At 35.4% G+C, this 12964-nt stretch overlaps 1 protein-coding gene across 3 annotated transcripts in view; it reads left to right on the top strand.

Annotated features, from left to right (window-relative positions):
• PALS1 (protein associated with LIN7 1, MAGUK p55 family member) overlaps window positions 1–12964 on the top strand; it is a 107458-nt gene that overhangs the window by 44760 nt on the left and 49734 nt on the right. For all 3 annotated transcript variants that reach the window (XM_059058399.2, XM_059058400.2, XM_067028310.1), the window contains one exon: window positions 8640–8848. In XM_059058399.2, the coding sequence (XP_058914382.1) occupies window positions 8640–8848 (209 nt within the window). The remainder of the gene's footprint in view (window positions 1–8639; window positions 8849–12964) is intronic.

The raw sequence follows: 12964 nt of genomic DNA, 5'->3' as shown, positions 1-12964 counted from the left end.
ATAAAGTGATCCAAGTCATAACTAGGACCCAGGTATTCTGCCTTCAAATTTGGGTTTTTTTCTTGCTCACCAAACTCATTTCAGTTTTGTCCAGAGAAAAATCATGAAGCTTTTGTACTTGATTGAATTAGTAGTCATTTCAATGATATTTTTCCATTGTCTTATATTTAGGGCTAAGGTTTTTGCTCTGCCATCTGTCTCAACTATCTTTGCTTGTATGCTTGTCTAGAGTTTCTTTTTAATTTGTAACCCAATTTTTTAATGATTAATTTACTGTTCAGGGTGTTTCATGAGCTTCTCGTTATTTTTAATAAATGCACTTTAACCTAGTCCACTGAAAACCAAAGCTCAGAGATCTGAATTTTATGTCCTTAAATTTAAAAAGGAAAAAAGAAAAAGGAAAGACAACCCATCCCTACTTAAGCAAAGATTTCCTAAATGAACGTTCGAATTTCAATTCAGTGGATAGATGTACTGGAAACTGGTATAATCTCCTCATACTCAATACTATTAAGTTCCTCATCTGAATAGTCAATTTGACTGTACAGTTTAGGGGAAAAGAAGAAATCTTTAAAAGTTTTCAGGACAAAGTCATGAAGGTTGAAATATAGAAATTTCTGAGGATAGGTTAAAAGCATTGGTATTATTTAAACAATGAAATGGAAGAATATTAATGCTAGAATAGATATGTAGAAACTGTTTTCATGTGGGGTAAATGATAGCAGTAAGTGAAAATAACAAAGCTGATCCAAGGTAGATGGTTATCTCCATTGCTTTGAAAGATCTCCAGAAAGGAGATTCCTTAGCTTCCTTGAGTAATTTTATTGTTTACCCTTACTGCCAAACAATTCTCCAGAGTCTTGGGTGTTTGAAGATAGAATTTTCAGATAGAGCAACTCTTGGTGATTGCTTTCTGTTGCCCATTTTAGAGTCTTCATTCTTTTGTATTTTAGGCAGCCAGGAGAGGGCCAAGGGGAGAGGAGAGTATTCCGGGGGTGGATTTGTGGGCTTATGTGTGTGTGTGTATTTATCTGATTAATTGTATCCCAAAGCCAAATGTAAGTGATTTTTCTTGCTTTTAGGTAATATGTCTTCTCTTTTAACATAAATAATCAAGATTTAACTGTTGTATGAAATGTTAGAGGAGATGGGAAACTTAAAACAATGTCTACTGAACATCAAATAAGAGGAAATAGATCGAACTGCAGGACAAGGCATTTGAACTAGATATAAAGAATTTGCTTCTATGGAAGTTGCTACAGACTAGAGTTTATCACGAAGGCCAGATTTGCCATGCCTGCCTTTGCCTTCCCCTCAGCACAGTGTCTGTCCGCATTTCTGTCTTCCCTCCATCCTGCCTTGTTCTGGGTACTGCTCTTCCTCAGTACCCCCTTCTTTGTTCACTCCCCACTCTACACCTGTGTCATTCTTTCTCGGTGGCCCTGTGTTCTTTATTTATCTCTCTACTTCTCTGTCCATGTGGTTATTTTTCCTTGTGCCTGTCGTGTCTCTGTGTATGGGAATGCGGAAGGGAGCCTCTGATCTCTGTATATGGGGAATCTCTGTTCTCTCTATAGTCTGTCCTCTCTTTGTTGTCTATCTTCATCATTATTATAGAAGAGGGTACTTTTTTTTTTTTTTCGTGGTACGCGGACCTCTCACTGTTGTGGCCTCTCCGGTTGCAGAGCACAGGCTCCGGACGCACAGGCTCAGCGGCCATGGCTCACGGGCCCAGCCGCTCCACGGCATGTGGGATCTTCCCGGACTAGGGCACAAACCCGTATCCCCTGCATAGGCAGGCGGATTCTCAACCACTGCACCACCAGGGAAGCCCAAGAGGGTACATATTTGACAGGATGGATTTAGCTGCATCTTACTAGATTTTTCATATTTCCTCTGGAATTGCACAGAATTTCGAAGAACTTAGGTGGTTTTTGTTTAAGTAGCACGTAATCTAATTACTACATCATACAATGGAACATTTCTTATGTGTAGAAAATTTGCTGTTTTGCATAATATGTATTTGTAAAATGCTTTTAAAGATATACCATATAGAAACAAAGTTTTTTAAACCTACAACAAAATACCTTTTGAAATTAAGAATTTTTATATGAAACTAAAATGAACATGTGTCAGAATGAGAATCCCAGAGTTAATATTGCCAACAATTATTTTTCATTATGACATACTTAATATCAAAGAAAAGACCTTTTGTCAGAATTTTCCAATAAAATTTATCATAATCAATATTTTAAGACTAATGTGATAGATATTTTTGGCTTTCTATGTGACCTTAAAACTTTATTGGGCAGGGCTTCCCTGGTGGCGCAGTGGTTGATAATACGCCTGCCAATGCAGGGAACACGGGTTCGTGCCCCGGTCCGGGAAGATCCCACATGCCGCGGAGCAGCTGGGCCCGTGAGCCATGGCCGCTGAGCCTGCGCGTCTGGAGCCTGTGCTCTGCAACGGGAGAGGCCACAACAGTGAGAGGCCCGCGTACCACAAAAAAAAAACAAAAAAAAAACTTTATTGGGCAGAGGCAGCATCATTTTAAATTTCCATTAAATTGATAAACCCTCTGATGAAATTCATGTCTTTATAAATAAATTTATATCATTTAGTGTTTCATATTTTCTTTTACATATTTATTTGTTTCAGCTACATATAGTTGAATACATATGTTCTTGTCAGGCTATATATTTATATTTAATGAAGTCTTAAAAACTCTGAGTGTCTGGTAACTTAATCTGTTCTCTTTGTTCATTAAACATTTGTCATGGAAACATATTTGAACCTGAAGCATGAGAGTACTTGGGGAGCTTTCCTGCCTAAGAATGCTATCTGGAAAATTTCCCAGCTAAATTGGCCATGAAAGCAGATTGGGATTTATCTGAAAACTGCCCATTTAAATAATAAGTTATCAATTTTGCCGAACTACTTAGTTAGCCAGGCTAGTGCTACACTATCAAAGATGTTTTTACAGTATTTCTCAAAAAGATACATAGCCTCTACATTCACAAGAACTGCAGTTTTGGTTTCTTTTGCTGAACTTTCACAGTGTACTGCCTAGCATACTATTGTGATGTTAGAGTTGAAATAAAATACTCTGAGAAAATATTTGAAGCATAAGACACTTGGTTAAAATAGCAGAAATAAAATGCAACAGTATTATAAAAGTAGCATTTGGAGGGTGTATTATATGTGTGAACATGTACAAACACAGTTAACTAGAGGAAATTCTTCCTACAGGTACATGGTAAAATAGAATGTGTAAGCTCCTCTAAATACTAATCAGTGTACATTGCATGCTGCTATATTGGGCAGAAAGACACTTCAGGACAGCTTTTCTAAAGCAGATAAATGACATGTCACAATCAAGCCCTAAAATCTAAAAAAAAAAAAAAAAATTATATATTTTTAAGCCCTTGGTATGGCAGAAAAAGCTCTGCCTTAGAAGTTCAAAAAGATTCTTCACCCAGGTGCCATTTTTCTGTATGACTTCATTTTCTCCATCTGTAGAGATTTGCTCTGAACTATATATGTCTCAGGTTTTGGTGGGTTTTTTTAAATTGGGAAAAGTTTCTCAGATTTTATGAGGATTAAATAAAATAGTATATATGTATATATGCCTGTAATACAGATATTGTTCTATGTCTTTCTATTCAATATTGGCAGTGACCAGTGTGTAATTCAGGCCAAATACATATCTGTAGTTTTTCAACTATAAATAACGGGTTGGTGGTATTTCATTGTGAAAGCTGAGCTTAAGTGCAAATGATCTCAATTTAGTCTGGCAACTTTGATTAATGCAATAAGTCTGGAGACAACTCCTAAAAAAAGATAATTTCAGTGAAAACAGTTTTTACTAATTAAACAACAGAAACGTGAATAGGACTTCATAGAGGTTAGTGAATTTGTAAAGGATGATAAATAACAAGTTTAAATTGGTCTTGATGCTAACCTACAAAATTTGAACCTTAAGCCCAGTTAAAGTTGTTATTTCTGGCACTTGGCATGGTCCTTAAGTTCTCTGATAGCCTTTACTTAAGTAGATAGGTACTAAGTCAACAGCCTCTTTGGGACTCAGTTGTATTGTTCTGCTTTCAGCCTTCCTATTCCTGTAGATCTTATCTTGGTCCCTGATCTCCTGAGAGAAAGACATTTCCAGTTTGACCCTGAGATTTTTTTTTCTTTTCTGGATTTTAAACTGTCCCGGATGGTCTTTATGTCTTTAGAATTCCTCAGTATGAACACAATATGAACAAATTGACCAGATTTACTCTTTCTCTGGAACCTGTATTCCTTACCTAACTTCCTATCAACACGAGAAGCCTACTGATTTCTTAGATTTTTTTTTCTTTTTTTGGCTGCGTTGGGTCTTCATTGCTGCACATGGTCGTTTTCTAGTTGCGGTGAGCGAGGCCTACTCTTCCTTGTGGTGCGCGGGCTTCTCATTGGGTGGCTTCTCTTGACGCGGAGCACGAGCTCTAGGTGCGCAGGCTTCAGTAGTTGTGGCACACGGGCTCAGTAGTTGTGGCTCGCGGGCTCTAGAGCGCAGGCTCAGTAGTTGTGGCACAGGGTCTTAGTTGCTCCGCAGCATGTGGGATCTTCCCGGACCAGGGCTCAAACCCGTGCCCCCAGCATTGGCAGGTGGATTCTTAACCACTGCGCCACCTGGGAAGCCCCTCTTAGAGCTGTAAAGCAATCATCCCTTTTGGATTAACCACAAAATTTCCTGTTGCCTGTCTGTGCTGCATCTCAGCTGTTAACTGATCTCCTGAAATAAAGCCATTGATCTCCAGTTTTATCTCTCATTAAGCCATCCCTAGTTTAGATTACCCTACCTTACTTTTCCTGTTTCCTTGCTGGCTTATGACTACAGTATTTTATTTGTGCGTAAAATATTCTAAAAATGAAAATTATATGCTGTGTTTACTACGGAAGTAAGAGAGGGCAACAAAAGGAAATACTGAATAGTTGCAAAGGAGGAACTAGAATAACTATAAAGCAGACACAAAAATTCAATATAGAATCAAGGTTATTTAGTATAGAAGAAAATAGGTGTGAGTGCTTTAGTTATTCCCAAGTATATCATGTCTTAAAATATTACAATAACTGCTGTTAATAAAGCCTGTAAGTCATTGGTTCTTAACCAGAAGGGTACATAGTCAACTTGACAATATATATATATAAAATTAAAGAAGACACAGGAGATTCTGATTCTGTTTGAGTTAGAACTCAGGACATAAATATCTTTGTAAATTTCCTTAGTGATTCTCATAAATATCCTTGATTAAAAACCATTGTTCTGATATAGCAAGAAAATTTATTTAGTACATTCTGCTTAAGACTGCAGGGATATTTATATAATCTCCATAATTCTAGTCATTAAGGAAAAAAAATCTAGTAGAAAAATGGTCAAAAGATAAGGAGAAAATTGATGAAAGAAGAAATATAAATGACTGTTAACCTTGTGAAAATGCATTAAACGTCACTACTAGACAAAGAAATACATGTTTTCCTAACCAGATCACCAAAAGTGAAAAATTTGGCCTGTTTGTAGAAATAGGCACTCAAGTTCTTTGGTGGTAGGAGTATGAGTTAGTACAAATCTGTAGGGCAGTTTGGCAATATGTATCAAAGTTTTAGATGTTTTTATTATTTGATAAGTAATTTTATCCTAAGAATTTATTCTAAAGACATTGGAAGATATCAGATTACAAAACAACATTTACAATGTGACCTCTCTGGTTAAGATATCTCAGCATTTTTTTACAAGTCTGAAAGGCTATATATATGTAGTATAACAAAATAATACCAGTAGTTACAGCTGAGAGGTATGACTACAGATTAAAAGAATTTTTATTTAATGTCAGTATTTTAGTGTCTGTGGGTGGCTTTGGTACACAGAGATTATGTAGAAGTTCCTTTGTCTCTAAAATTTTAAATCCCCCTGGGCTTGAAGAGACATAATAGGGACTTTGTTACCTTCTGGGCTGTCCAAAGTTGCTTATTGATTTCATTCAGCAGTGAGATCCTGAAGCTCCTGATTTTCTCATTGCCCTGACAACCAGGCTGAGCCCCTTTAAACAATTACTGAAATTTTAAACAGAAGTCTTATTATCCTCTCAGAAAGTCTATAGTCTCCTTAAGATTGTAGTCAATTACTTTAACTACTTTGTTGGTTTTGTAATTCTTTTTCCTTTTAAGATATTTAAATGTTTTCCTGTTTTGCTCTAAAGATACTTTAAGGCTATTGAATTCTTTATACTCAGGGAATTCTTTATACTCTTAGGTTAATTCTGTGGTAACTTCTTGGAATTTGATGAAATCTGACACTCCATATTCTTCCCCCACCCCAGCTTTATTTAAGTATAGTTGGCAAAAAAAATTGTATATATCTAAAAGTGTACAATGTGGTATTGTGAAATATTTGCCACAATTAAGTTGATTAACACATCCATCACCTTACATAGTTACCTTTTGTGTGTGTGATGAGAATGCTTAAGATGTACTCTCAGCAAATTTCAAGTATACAATACAATATTATTGACTGTAGTCACCATTGCTGTCCATTAGATCCTCAGAACTTATTCACCTTAAAACTAACAGTTTGTACTCTTTTAAATTTCCCCCATCTATATTCTGTCTACTATTGTAGATAACATTAACTTATGGTTAAATTCTGGCTATTTCTCAAGTTTTATTTAGTTCTGGATCACAACTTCTTAGGTCGTTCAAATGACAGTTTTGACTTTCAAATTTTTTTCCATTTTTTTGGTACATTTAAAATTACTAAAGAGCATATATAATTTTTATAAGGAGAACTAAAGCTGTTTAGATTTGCGGGGGGTAAGATGGGGAACTTCAGAATCAACAGAAGAGCTATTCTAACCTATAAAATATTTAACAAGTGTTAACTAGTAGGATACAAGATAAATAGGAATCAGTAACTTTTCTGCAGGCCCTGTGTGAAGAAAACTAACAGCCTTAAACCAAGAGGTTTTTTGCTTTTTTTTTTAATGCGACTGTATAAGACACAGATACTATCTGCTGAAAGTTTTTCCCAGAATCATTTACAGTTTTAATTTTAGTCAGCATCTCAGTAGGTTTTTCTTTCTGGATGAATAAGAAATAGAGAGTGAGGAGGTATCTTAAAAATGATTCTGTAGCTCATTTGAAGTCAAGACATTTTTGAAAAAGTAATGAGCAAATATTTGTCATATCAATATGAGCAAAGACTATAATACTATTATAAGAAGATTGTGGTTCTGATAGACCAGTGGATTAGAAACAGACCCTGATATAGGTAAGAATTTGGTGGTATCATAAATCAGTGGAAAAGGAAGAATTATTCAATAAATGGTATTAGAATAATTGGTTAACCATTTGGAAGAAAAGAAATGAAGTTAAAATTTTCCCTCAAATCTATAACAAAATTCCAGATAGATTGAAGTTAACTACAAAATAGAAGCCATTAGAAAATTTAAATGTAGGTAAACATTTAATGACCTAGGGGAAGGAGTTTATAAGCATAGACAGTGAAAGAAATCACACAGGGAAAGGTGGATCATTCTTAACACATAACAGCTGAAAACTTCTACAATGAAGGTACCACAAATGCAATTAACAGACAGATGGAAAAATTAGAAAACTGTTTCCAGCAAATGTGACAAAGTATATACATATACATACTTCTCTTGGGGGTCAGAGAAGAGATAAACTGTGGTTCTTAACCATTTTGGGATAACCCTCTTCCAGAAAAATGTACGTGCTGCACGTGCACACTAATGGGAACGTGCATACGTACACATGCCCCAAATTTTCAGTAAAATTTTAGGAGACTCACATTTTCATAGGAGTTCTGTGAACCACAAAAGAAGTGCCTGAGTAAATTTCAACCTCCCTGTTAAAGAAATGGAAGGTTTTAAAAAATGCTAATTTTGAATATTGGTAAAAATATTGGTAATGGGATATAAATTATTAAAACCTCCCTAGAAAACTCTTTGGCTTTTAAAATATCAGAATCTTATTTAAAAATTCTGTTTCTTGGAATTATTTTAAGAAACATCAGAATCTCAGACACTTTTACTGTACATAGCAGTGATCATTATGTACAGAAATGCTCATTACTTATACTAGCAAAAAATTGGAAGCACCCTGAATGCCCAACTTAGTGTAATGGTTATTATAAGTTTCAGTTTAGACATATAATAGAACATCATGGAGCCATTATAAGTTTTTTAAAGACTTTGGTGATGTGGGAAAACAATTAAAATGTCCTGTTAAATGAAAAAAGAAAATGCTGTATGATTTTTTTTTTAAGTTGTTTCTAAGTGATGGGACTATTGGTGGTTTTAAATTTTTTATTCATTTATGTATTCTATCCCTCATTTATTTTTATAGTGATATGTATTAGTTCCATAATTAAAACTCTTGAAAAAAATGTTATTCTGTTGTATAATTTTTAAAGTCTTACTTAAAAATCAGTAAAATGACAATGATTTGACACTAAAAAATATTTGCAAGTTTTGTTTTTCTTGAAAACTTTGTTATTGGTTCAAGAAATTTTATCTTAAAATACATGTGGAATTAAGACAGAAAATTAATTTTTGGATACCTTTTCCTTCTCCTACTAGAAGTGGAAGACCTGTTTTCTTCACTTAAACATATCCAACATACTTTGGTAGATTCTCAGAGCCAGGAGGATATTTCACTGCTTTTACAACTTGTACAAAATAAAGATTTCCAGAATGCATTTAAGATACACAACGCTGTCACAGTACACATGAACAAGGCCAGTCCTCCATTTCCTCTTATCTCCAATGCTCAAGATCTTGCACAAGAGGTATGTATTCTGAATATCTCATTGACATATACAAAGTAATTGTTAGTGATAGTAAGGCAGTGTTCTTGGAAAATACTGGTGTGAATATAAGGTTTGTTAGAAGTAATTACTGCTGATCACATGTTAATAATTTATTGTGTTAGGAAAAATTTGCTTATGTGTATTTTATCCTGAAAAAAATATATGCTTAGTTCACAGGGCTGTGTTTCATGAAGAGAATAGCATTAAGTTTGTGTATACAACTACATATTTGCATAGTAAGAGAAATATTTGTCTAAATTACTAAAAGGGAAAAATTTTAATGCTTGTGGTGTAATTTTATTTTAAGCATTATACATTATAAACTGAGACAAATGAATACTGATGAGATTAAATTATATTCGATAATCAGGTATCATAAATATGTAACTTGTAAGATTTGTTACTTGTAGATATTTTGAAGTTTTTCCTCTACAGATACTGTATAGAAGGTCCAAAATAATTAAATTTTAATGTACAGTGAGAGTTTCTCATGTTAACATGCTGATATTTAAGTTCTAGTGTCTGCTGCTTGTTGATGTTTAGTGTTTAATGTGTTTTGCAAGCATATTTTATTTTGTTATTTCAAAAAGTATTTATTTGGCTGCGCCAGGTCTTAGTTGCAGCACGCGGCATCTTTAGTTGTGGTGTGTGGGCTCTTTAGTTGCGGCATGCAGGATCTAGTTCCCTGACTGGGGATCGAACCTAGGCCCCCTTCATTGGGAGCACAGTCTTAACCACTGGACCCCCAGAGAAGTCCCTCTGCAAACATATTTTAAATTGAAGGTTTTAAAAGAATGTAAGTAAGCCATCTCCTATTTTGGGGGGGTGGACGTTCTGTCATTATTACAGGATTTTAAGTTATTTTGGTATTATAAAAATGAATAATTCTGGAAACCCATCAGGTAAATCTATTTCACTGAACCCAGACACAAAACAGAAAATGGGCTGAGGGAAGGGAAGAACTTCCAGAGCTACAGACATATAAAATAGGTTAGGAGGCACTTTTTGAATTAGCACAGAATGTATTTTCTTCATTTAGATGCTTACAGTGAGCGAAGGTCCTATGTGCAAGAGTGGCAGAGAGAAGTCTCATGTTGCTCAGGATAGGAGTGTGACCTAGGGACCTGTTCCTAGAGGGGAAATTTCCCATCTGCTAGTTAAAAGGCCTAATTGAGACCTATGCTTTATGCTTATTTTTTATTATTGAAATTAAATATGCAGAATTTTTCATTAATAAATTATCCCTGTAGTTTTACTTACTGTTTATCTTTTTTTTTTTTTTTCTTGGTACGCGGGCCTCTCACTGTTGTGGCCTCACCCATTGCAGGGCACAGGCTCTGGACGCGCAGGCTCAGCAGCCAAGGCTCACAGGCCCAGCCGCTCCGTGGCACGTGGGATCTTCCTGGACCGGGGCACAAACCCGTGTCCCCTGCATTGGCAGGCAGACTCTCAACCACTGCACCACCAGGGAAGCTACTTACAGTTTGAATGGGTTTCCTGAAAATTCCTTATAGAGATTGAAATAGCTGACAGTACTTTGATCTTATTTATTCACAAATATAGTGTAACTTTTATTGTGTAGGGTTGGGAGGAATACATAATAGATAATTGTAATCCTTCTCTTCCCATTTAGGAGGAAGGGTTGTCCAGCTAGGTACTGGGGCTTTGTTTTGTTAAGAACAGTAGGTAGAAAAGAGAATGATATAAGCAAGAGAGATTTAAATTGCTCCATTGGAAGAAAGTGACACAACAGAAAGGGTGGAAAGAAAGGAAAAAAAGGGAGGGCAACGTAGCTTTAAAGGGTTTTAGGAGTTGAGAGGCAAAGAACTAGAAGTGGCTTAAAGAGTAATGCTTTGAGAGAGAAAGAAATGGTTAAAAAGGACTTTAAAAACTCAATTTTGAATATTAAATTTAGCACAGTTAACATGTACATGGTTCACAATTGTAAAAGTATTGATTCCATATCAAGGAGATTTTCTCAAAGTTTACTTTCACAGCCTTCAGTAATACTTGAGAATTGTATTGCTTTGGTGGTGGTGGGATAGTAGGTGATAAGTGACATTGGGCTGAGACTGGTCTTAAAATGAGTACAAAATGACTAGCCTCATTGGGGCAACAACATACGGTTGTGCTACAAAGTGAATGACTTCCCCTGGAGTTGTGCGTGCACAACTGTGTGGCAGACCTGACTTGACAGTGCATAACACATGAGAAAAGGATGTACTTGGAACTCATCAAAGAAGAGTGTTAAATCTGATAACAAAATTCTGAAGGTTAAATGGACTCATTGCTTTTATTTTACAGCTGGAAAAGCTTAACAATCACCTTATTCAACCCTTCTTTTTATATTTCTGAATATTGAGGCCAGGTGAGGTTTTGTGACTGGGATGAGACTGACTAGGCTACTCATATGCCAATTGCCTAATTTTTTGCTTTTTAGCATTCATAATTCCAGCTTTTTTCATATACAGTATTTAAAGGAAGAAATTACCTCATGTTTCAGTTAGTATATCATTTTTAAATGGAAATTTAATCCAAGTAAGTAAAAAAAAAAAAACTCAAGGAATTTGATGAAAGAATGTCTTAACACATTAGGAGGTGTTCTTTGTTTTTATAGCTTAAAATATCAGTATGGGCTTCCCTGGTGGTGCAGTGGTTGAGAGTCTACCTTCCAATGCAGGAGACACGGGTTTGTGCCCCGGTCCGGGAAGATCCCACATGCCACGGAGTGGCTGGGCCCATGAGCCATGGCCACTGAGCCTGCACGTCCGGAGCCTGTGCTCCGCAGTGGGAGAGGCCACAGCAGTGAGAGGCCCGCGTACCACAAAAAAATAAATAAATAAATAAATAAAAATATCAGTTAAACATTAAATATCATATAATAGATAATACATCTTCTGAAAACTTCAGATACTGAGATCCAGATTATATCTTTGACAATCCAGGATACTCATTAATAAATGTAAGGCAAGTTTTTTGATCATTAAAGCGCTTTTATCAAGAAAAGGTTGATTCAGTTTGTTGTAAAGGAAAAACTAACACACTATTGTAAAACAATTATACTCCAATAAAGATGTTTAAAAAAAAAAAAACAAACAAACAAAATCTAGGGGCTAGTTGATAGGTATTATTCTGCCTACCATAAGTAGTAATTATTTTTTTATCAATAATTGAAATTTTATGATTTCTCTTTTACTAAGTGCAATGTTTCAAAAATATATAAGAATCCTGAGAGTATTCTGAGAGAACTGAACTTTAAAAAAAAAGAAAAGAAAAGAAAAGCTTGAGAACCTTGGTTTCGTTAAATGAACTTTTGCTTATCCAGTAAAAATGCAAGCCAACAGACTAGAAAATGGTATTTCATTATTTGATTTTGAGATATTGAAGTATATACATATATAAGTATATATATAACAAAAACTTGCATCCAAAAGAACTGTCACAAATTAACAAGAAAGAGACTACTCAGTTTCTTTTTAATGGGCAAAGGACTTGAACAGACACTTCACAAAAAGAGGAAACCCCAACAGCCAGTAAGTATGAAAAGTTCAGCATCATTAGCTAATAGAGAAATGCAAATTAAAACAAAATGAGAGACTACTGCATAGACACCAAAATGACTAAAAAAGTTTTTAAAACACTGGCAGTGTTAAATCTTAATGAACTTATGGAAGAACTGAAACTCTGGTAATGTTACTGGTGGAGTATAAATTGGTACTGCCACTTTGGAAAATGTTTGGAAATGTCTGCTAAAGCTAAAGTACCTATATCTGTGACCCAACATTTTTATGTCTGGGTATGTACCTGAGAGAAATGAAAACATATCCACACAAAGGCTTAAGCATAAACGTTCATAGCAGCCAGATAATCATTAGAAGCTGGAAAGAACCCAGGTGCCCATCAACCAGTGAAAATTGAGTTAGACTCTCACTGTGGAAGAAAAATGAGTTAACAATCACAATCTAATGAGAAGTACTATGATGGCAGTATGAAAAAGGTACCAAGAGCATAATGAGATGTGCCTACTTCAGTAGGGGTGGGGGAGAGGCAGACATGACAGAGGAGGAGATTTGGGAGGAAGGAAGAAACAGAAAA

Source organism: Kogia breviceps, chromosome 3, assembly GCF_026419965.1.
Source record: "Kogia breviceps isolate mKogBre1 chromosome 3, mKogBre1 haplotype 1, whole genome shotgun sequence".
Taxonomy (NCBI): domain Eukaryota; kingdom Metazoa; phylum Chordata; class Mammalia; order Artiodactyla; family Physeteridae; genus Kogia; species Kogia breviceps.
This window is presented reverse-complemented; position numbering and strand designations above follow the sequence as displayed.